The sequence below is a fragment of the Ixodes scapularis genome, unplaced genomic scaffold, assembly GCF_016920785.2.
Source record: "Ixodes scapularis isolate PalLabHiFi unplaced genomic scaffold, ASM1692078v2 PGA_scaffold4__175_contigs__length_147842914, whole genome shotgun sequence".
NCBI classification, from domain to species: domain Eukaryota; kingdom Metazoa; phylum Arthropoda; class Arachnida; order Ixodida; family Ixodidae; genus Ixodes; species Ixodes scapularis.
Genome location: NW_024609879.1, coordinates 145,548,883 through 145,557,761, shown reverse-complemented (window position 1 = coordinate 145,557,761; position 8,879 = coordinate 145,548,883). Strand labels below are relative to the sequence as shown.

Below are 8,879 nucleotides of genomic sequence, written 5' to 3'. Positions count from 1 at the left end.
GAAATCTCCATCCAGTGGCTGTGCTTGGGGACACCTTTCTGGGGAAATAGCGAAGCTCGCGCACCTTAAGCACTAAAAAAACAACAACAACAAAAAACAAAAAAAAGAAACTTTTTTTTTTTGCATTGTCAAAAAAAGTTGTCCCCGTTTTTAAGAATAATATATTTTTTTTTCTTTCTCACTCGCAAAATTTTCAACTCGGCAATCGTCGCGCGCGCAGTGTTTGGCGTGAATGTTATACCCTGGTTGTACTATATCTATTCATTATCATTTTACGCCGTCCGTGGTACTTTTTTCGTGCTCTATAGACTCTAAGGCACAAGAAAACAACGAGCAAAAAAGCTATTAATCGAATAGAAGTTCACAAAACAAGTTCGTCGGATAGAATTCAGTGCGTGACCTTTAAAAACCCCGCGCAACCCACGCTCTGCCAAAGCGAGCGTGTACGGCACTCGCCTTGTCCCCACTCTTCCGTATTAAAGGGTCCCGACGCTTTGTTCGCAGCGCCATCTGGAACCACGCCTGGGAAACTGGCTGTCGGCTTCGCTGGCGGATGGATTGGGCAGCTTCGCTGGCTTCGCTGCCCAGTGCTTGCGTACTGCAGCGGGAAGGGCATAGCGTGGGAGGAGGAAGGGGGCTTTTCAACGGGGAAAGGAGGAAAGCGTCCGCTTCGCACCGGCGGCTTTTCCTTTCTGTATCCGCGCATCACGGAGACCGGCAGCTCGGCGAGGCTCTCTCCAGACAGGGCCGGCTCGCCGCTTTTCCATCGGGGCCCCCCTCCGTAACCGCCTCTCACCGCACCCGTCCCCCCAAAACACAGCTAAAACAGAAAAAAAGCAACAACCAGGTTCTACGCTCGAGCCAGAGGTATCGTCGGGGGTCCACCAAAAAGACATGGCCGAAGCCGCGGAATACTCCGAGGTGCCCCAACATGAAGAGAAGGAGAAGGCGGCGGCGGCTGACAACAGCGATGTGATCTGCCTCAAGCCCAAGATGACGCTGGTGAACGGCATCACAGTGATCGTGGGTAGCATCATCGGGTCCGGCATCTTCGTATCGCCGCGCGGCGTGCTGGCCAACACCGGCAGCGTCGGAGCCTCGCTCGTGGTCTGGGTCGCCTGCGGCATCTTTTCCATGATCGGCGCCTACTGCTACGCCGAGCTGGGCTGCATGATCACCAAGTGAGTCTGCCGGCTTGCCTTTCCCCTTTGCACCACTCGCACCCGCAATTCGTGTGTTGCTTTTGAAGTATCCACCAAAAACCGCAGGCAGCGTTTCTTTCTTTTATTTCTAAGGCGTCAATCTAGGCGAAATTTTAGGTGTGGAAAGATGAGGAATTATAAAATATGATTAGGCTGAGCTGTACGGCATGATCGCCAGATGAGTTTGCATTTATGCATTTTGCTTCTTTACACCATCGCAATTCCTCTAGTGTCCGCTTAATGGAAGTGTAAATTCTAAGTGTGCAAATCAGATTAGTTGTTATTAATGAGCGTGAGAGCGAAATAATTAGATGTGAGACACCGGAGATAACCGATTGAGTTTATTTTTAATTATTCGAGTATGTGGTCACATCTTTCCTATAGGTAATTCTAAACATGATTTTAAGCGTGAGTCAAAGTTTGAGTGTGGAGATGAGAGTAATTAAAACATATTTGAGCTCGGCTGAGATGTGCATTTGGGGTTCAGTAACCTTTTTGTTCACATTTATCTTTACATCCTTCCTAGACATAATTCTGATCGTTTTTTTAAAAAGCGACTTGAGGTTCAAAGGGCGATTTTAAGCGCGAGTTAAGATTTAATCACAAAAATCGGACTAATTCGTTCGTTTGCCCCTCTGTAATTTACGCGATAATAATAATAAAAAGCTACTCTAGGTTTGGTACGCTCTTCCTATTGATTTCTAACCGCATCAATGGGATTGTAATAGACAAAAGCAAGCATATAAAAGCCAATTTCGCGAGATTTCTATAATTTACACTCAAAAATATGTTTGTCCTTCGTGTGTAAACTTGGATGATACAAATATTTTTTGAAGATTGTCTACATATGCGCAAATTCATCTTAAGGGTCACAATATGCTGGTTTGTAATTGGAGCATGAAGCTGTAAAATTAAAACCTGACCTTTAAAAAAAATGTTGGTGTTTCGCGTATTAAGTTCTAAAAGCAGATAATTTCCGAAACAAATGTTTGCAAACGTTTGAGACGTGTAAGAATTACAGCGTTATGTTTTGTAAGTAAGGTTTGATCTTTTCAAATACGAGGAAAAAAGAGTTTGACAATATCTTTCGGTGTGGCGTGGTCGCCGGGTGGAAACCCTTGTTCTAAAATTATTGCGTAATCTTGTGTCTGCACTGCGCAGCGAAGCTTTCGCTATTTCCGCTCGTGTTTTACCCTCAATCAAAATTATCGTTTTTTCGCTAAAAAAAGGATCGAGTTCGTAAAGATAGTATGACAATAAGCTTCAAACATTTATTGTTTCATTATACACGTTGCATCGTTCAATGAAGATAAGAAAGTGGATGACGCAAGACAAAGGCTTCTTTGCAGACGAACCTTGATAAGGAATAAAATCGGCCATTGCATTTTTTCTTTATCTTCGAGACTGTCGAGCGCTCGATCTTTTCTTGTTAATTTTTAAAGTCTGCGCTATTTTTGTTTGCGTTTTAGGAAAACGGGCCGTGGCATATGAACTTAAGATTGTGAAAACTGCATATTGCATCATCCTGTGACAAAGCGAAGGCTGTTGACTGTGCTTACAAATGTGCGATGTACGGACTCTGCAAATAAAAATACTAAGATTGAAGAAATCCCTATCAGTCGTTACCAGCTTTTGAGTAGTGATATACGGATGCAACCTCCGTAAAAGTCTCTTTTATAAGTAACGCTTCTCAACCGTAGGTGCTGCAGCCTTAGATGCTGATCTACTGCGGTTCGGATTGAGGTCACGTAAACCCGTGTTCGATTATCGACGGTTTGGAGATAATCGAACTTGCGTTACAATGAACAGTATTATCAGAAAGTCCAGACCTTGATTGTTGGGGCGCTAATGTTACATTTCTAGATAGACCTAGATAGTCTTGGCAAACGTATGTCGCCATTTCTTTTTTGACCCTAACATGTTTGCAGGAATCGAATCGTCCGTTGTGGTTTCATTATGCTCAATAGTTAACGTTTCGTCCATATCCACAATATAGCATGGCAATAAAATACTTCCAAATGTGCTAGGTCCGATCAGGGTTGTCGGAATTGCGTGGGATAACATTCGGGAGAAAGGGGGATTTTGCTTCCCTTACTCCAGAATTTTTACTTAAAATGTCGGAAATGTTGAGGGGGGGGGGGGGGCAGGCAGAGGCAAATCCCCCCCCCCCCCCCTCCCCGCCCCGCTTTTTGACTCCGTGGCTCTAACCCGTCCTATAGAACATCTCTGCACACGATATATAATTAGAGAACCATCCGAATTCCGCCTTTATAAGCGCTTTCGCCGATTTAGCGCCTGAAAATGGTACGCGTTGGCTGCTAACGATTATTAATTGGTTACTAATTTGTAATTACTATTAACGATTGCGAGGGAAAAAAGTAGTTTAGAGGGCTAAACATTTTCGAAATATCCACGCTTTACTCTTTTCTGCACGCTATTTATTACCTTAAATTCGAAATAGCCATTCAGAAAACGGCTGATGAAGGTTACGGCCCAAACCAACCTTCAGATTTTCTTGCGCTCTCCAGTGGAGGGACGTCACGTGTTGTGTTCACGGCGAGAAGTTTGGGTGTCGCCGCCTGGTGGAATTTCTTCCCAAACCAGAGTGAGGATTCTTCCTCTGCTGGTGATCAAAAAAATTTTGATGTTTTTGATGTGACGATGTTTCCTACATGGGAGACGAAACGTTTGATTAAATTGTTAATCTTGTTGAGTAAAGTCGGAGCAGTTTTTTGATCATTATGATTCCCGGCTTTTGGAATATTTTTGCATTCCTCTGCTGGTGCAAGCACGTGCAATGCCGAGCTTCTATGGATATAGAAAAAGGAAAGCATAATCACGTGGGTAGCACGTGCAGTACACCCAAAGGGAGGAAAAGAAAAGCGCCCCTGGCGAGCTTCTCACCGCGCATAACATGCAAGTCGAGCAGGCAGTCTTAAGAACGCAATAATTTGCGCGTTTCTTGCCCCCCTCCAATCACAACATTTGACGACACGTCTTCAGCGTTGTCACTAGAGCCTCTAGCCTTTCTAAGTTAATAGTCCACATGTGTCTATTAATGTGCCGAACCAATCTTGAGGCAGGTCAGGGGCTCTACCAATGCTTCGCCTTTAATTGGGGGCGGTGAGTGCTGGCCGATTCTTTTATCTCACGAACAATGCTCGAGTCAAACATCGGACGCAAGTTACGGAACAAAAGATGCTCGCAAACGCCGTTTTCACCTGCGTCGCTGTTCGTCGATGCTTTCATCAGTCCAATGACGCAGGGAACAAAATGTATGCGCGTTTAAACGCTGTTTCGGCTGCTGCCATTGTTTACTTCTGTTTAGCGACGCTGGATGAATTTTCGGTTTCCGCAACTTTCTTTATTTGCACATTAATTGCCCCTCTGTTATTAGACTTATCGTAATTATAAATTAAACGAGCCATACTTCATCTCCTGCAGAGGAGCGGGGGGACATTTGCCTACCTGATGTTTTTGACTAGGCTCTTTTGGAATTCGCTCGCTACACCTTTGACCAGCCCACGTATTAAAGGTGAGGATCCTGGTAGTATGCTACACATATGTTACGGAATTCGCACTTAAGTTTTATGATACGTAATATGCAAGATAACAATAATATAAAGTAATCATAATTGTATGATTAAATATATAACAGTTCTCATGAATTAAAAAAAAAAAGAAAATCCGTCTCTGTTACACATGCCACGAAATATGTAGCGGAGTGTTATTTGTACTATCTAAAATTACAATCACGCTAGTTAATTAGTGAATTATATCTTTAGATAAATCACAATCTCAATAAGTTTAAGAAAAAACTACAATGTGATTTTGCTACAAACCAAAAAATGCTTATAACATAGTTGACAACGGCAAACGCTTCCCATGTTAAAAAAAAGATATTGGCGCGTCTGATACGCTGACATTAAAATCGATTAATTTGAGGATAATATATATATATATATATATATATATATATATATATATATATATATATATATATATATATATATATATATATATATATATGTTGTCCGAGTTTCGTTTGATTAGACCAGATTATAGCTGCGCATTAATTTTCAAAAATTTTTCAGTTGAGTTAAAAGAACAAAATTATCTTCTTAGTTTGGTTCTAGTCTCCGAAGGATTCTCTGTGAATCATTTTTCTTTCAGGGAAGCCTGTATGTCTAGCTACGACTGCGTGTGCGGCCGCTGGTCACGCAGTGCTTTAATTCTCATTCTCAAAGTGAAGAAGGGCGAAACGAGGAATTAGAATCTAACAGGGGGTCTTATCTGATGAACAACTATACGCTTCCGGAATATAATGTGGGCAAATCGCCGGGTCGCGACGGTGGCTGTGACTCGTTTATGCAAAGTAGCTTTAGCAATCTCCGGAATAAGTGATATCCCTACGCACGTTTTGGTCGCACATGGTTGTTTTATGGCCCCGTTGATTCTGGAGACGTGACTGAACTTAAGAAAAAAGAAAGTTCAGTTGAGCAATCAGTACGATTTCACCAAACCACTTAACTGCGCAAAGCGTCCGGCGGAAAGAATTCGTTGTAGTTTCCCGAAGACAGCTGCGACAGACAGAAAATGTACTGCACCGTCATATCGCGGATATTCATGTTTTGAGTTCGTCGGCACTTCTAGGGAAAATAAAATAGTGGTTTGTCTTTGGTAACTTAATTAGCCCAGAACTGATTGACGATAAACAATTTGATATGCAAGACGCCATGCACAGTGTACGTTGATGGATAGCTTGCTCTGTAATGAGACGGACCAACGCTTCATAATAAAGACGTATAGTGCTCAGCTATCGGCGTCACCCAAAAGAAACCCGACGTCGGGCAGAAATTGGACGGGATCGTTGCCTCAACGTTTCGGCTGGGACTCGGGCCTAATCAGCGAGAAGACGAGTCCCAGACCTCTGACGTAGCACCCCAAGCAGCACAGAGTTGGCCAGTCATCGGCCAATGGCTGGCAATGGTCCTTGGCCAAGTGGCCAGACAGTGGCCAGATACTGGCCGGTGACTGGCCTTTATCTGGCCATTGGCCAATGCCCACTGGCCAATGAATGGCCACTCTCTGGCCACTGGCCAAAAGACCATCGCCAAACATTGGCCATTGCTTGGCTAAAATCCGTGCTGCTGGGGACTCAGCGTCCAATCAGTGCCCCACGCTGGCCGCTTATAGATGACGTAGAAGCATTCGGCGGTACAGCCTTGTTGTCTATACTTGTCCCCTGAAAAGAGTGCCCCTACTATTCTGGCTGCCTTCCTTTCATTCTTTGTGGGAACACTTGAATCCACAAACTGCCGTGCCTGCGGATTTTTGTTCTGCAGTGAACAGGTCGAACGTAGAGGGTGCTGCAATCGAGTACGTGCTCGGAAGTTGTACGCAGGACCTCATTCCGTTTTCCCAGATCGATTCCTTCGTCATCAGAGCTATATAATGAACAGAAAAGCAAAACAAGTAAATATAACATTAAAAAGACAACCTGGGCAGTTGATCATTGTATGAAATAAAGAAATAAAAACTACTTGATAAAAAATCAGTTTTTTATGTAAAAGTCGGGCAACGCTGTTCATAAGTTATGAACAGCGTTTAAAAGTGTTATGAAGGAAATACCTGGTGGAACGAGAAGGAAATATAATTCAAAAAAGGAAACAAGAAATTCAGTTATTATAGATCTCAAGGCACACTGGAATTATCGTACCATGGAGCGAGGTCAGGAGTATATATGAAAAGGAGCTACGATGCCAGGACCGCCTTTTGGTAATGGGCATACTGTGCACGAAATCGGAGGTTCAATCGGGATTGGTAATTCGACAAGGGAACTTGGGTAGATTTCCACTGAGAACGCACGGGAACACACCAAATGAGGGAGTACAGGGAGACATGGGCCGTGTTCCAAAATTTACTCGATCTTACTCTAGGGTAAGCATTTTGTACCTTGGCGTTCTAAAACCTATCCGCATCCAGCGCTTTTCAATCTGTGTTGACACGACCGGCCGGAGTAACTCGGTTCCATTTGTGTAAGATTTGGAACACAGCCATGGGCGGGTCGTCCTTGGCATAAAGGGCAATACCATTTATTCATTCCATCCATCCATTCATGGAATTTCGCTTAACGATTGAAGTTTCGCTGAACAGCTTGAACCACAGATTTGTCAAAAGTTCCCGGCATTCCTAGAGTTGCAGGCCTGTCAGTGTAAGGCCCAGCCGCCATGACATCCTTGAAGATGCCGCGACGCCTCACTTGTCTTTATCGGCGGTGCAAATTTCTACAACCAACCACGCAGGATCGGGGCAACAACCTGCCTGAATTACATCTAGGCCCTGTAGCATTACTTCCAGAACCTCAATTGTGACGTATTATGAATGATGTAACGCTTCAGGCGTTGAGCACGCCACACGATAGAGGTTATGCACGTATGTGGAGCGCAATTCGTCTGCTTCTTTTGCACGGGTTGTGATGACGACAGAACGCCGAGCTGCGTTCTGACGTCACCACAACGCCTGCGAAAGGAGCAGACGAACTTGTGCTCCGCATTGGTTATGCCTGCTTGTGTTTGCAGCCTCCTTCGGTTCACGGAGGACAGTGTCTCAAGCCTAACGACGTGAGACGCTTGTACAGCGCTCGCGCGGCAGCTGCCATGTTCACTCGAGGGCTTCGAGGCGGAAAGTGGCAGTGGAGGCCAAGCGTGACCACCAATGGCGTCTCCCACGCGTTCGCCCCTGAGCGACGCCATTCGGGAAACGCCGTCGTGGGGGGGAGGGGAAGGGGCGGTTTCCGCTGACGTAGTTTCCGGTTAGGCATCTTGCGGAGGTCATTTTTTTCTTTAATTCTGACGGTGGCTGTGGGGTCTTTGTGTAAGCTGTTGGGAGCGCATATCATTGTGGGGCAGAGTTACGTCTTTCTGTGGTTGAGAGTCAAATCTTGCCCTGAACCGAGCAAATTCAGTGGCCGGATTTTGTCGAAAAACCCCCGGAGTGTTGCGCCGTTCGTCGAAACTGTTGGGTAGATTGATAAGTCAAGACACGTGTCAAACATGCGTAACATAAATTGCGTTTTGGCATAATTATTTTATACTTACTGTATTTTTTCACTTATATATTGCTGTATCGCTTCTGCACGTAAAAAAACAAAATAAGAACAAAATTAGAAAAATTGTGCGAGTAAATAAGGGAAATAAGGTTATGAAGTATATATCACAAATGATACTTCTCAGAGAAGGTCCGAATACCTTCTCCGAAAAGAGCCTTCAACGTTTGAAGATAATTTTGTTTCTGCGATACAATAATAACATAAAATAAAAAAAAAGTTATTATCTTTTTTTACCACCTCATCGCGGAATTAAGATGGCTAAAAGAAGGGCCAACTGGAACAAAAACAAACAAAAATGGTTATAAAACTTTTACGCACACGAGAAGTGATGGCATGAATATGGCGATAACTCACTGTGCTGGCTCTAAGCATCTCAGAAACACCTAAATTATGACGGCACGCAGCCGATTTCCCTATTAAAGAGGAAGTCAAAGATAGCAACACACCGATTTCATTTCCGGCGATGAGAAAAACACGTTTCGAAGCTAGGACCACTGTCAGTCGCGCCAGCGATCGGTGGAACCGCGGAGTGATATCGCGAATGCGCGCGGCTCCTTGCCCATACA

General features: G+C 44.2%; 1 protein-coding gene across 1 annotated transcript in view; it reads left to right on the top strand.

Annotated features, from left to right (window-relative positions):
- Window positions 1–563: 563 nt before the first annotated feature.
- Window positions 564–8,879, top strand: part of LOC8040499 (large neutral amino acids transporter small subunit 2) — a 110,757-nt gene continuing 102,441 nt past the window's right edge. The window contains exon 1 of the mRNA XM_029979593.4: window positions 564–1,181. Within this exon, the coding sequence (XP_029835453.2) occupies window positions 895–1,181 (287 nt within the window). The 5' untranslated portion in view covers window positions 564–894. The remainder of the gene's footprint in view (window positions 1,182–8,879) is intronic.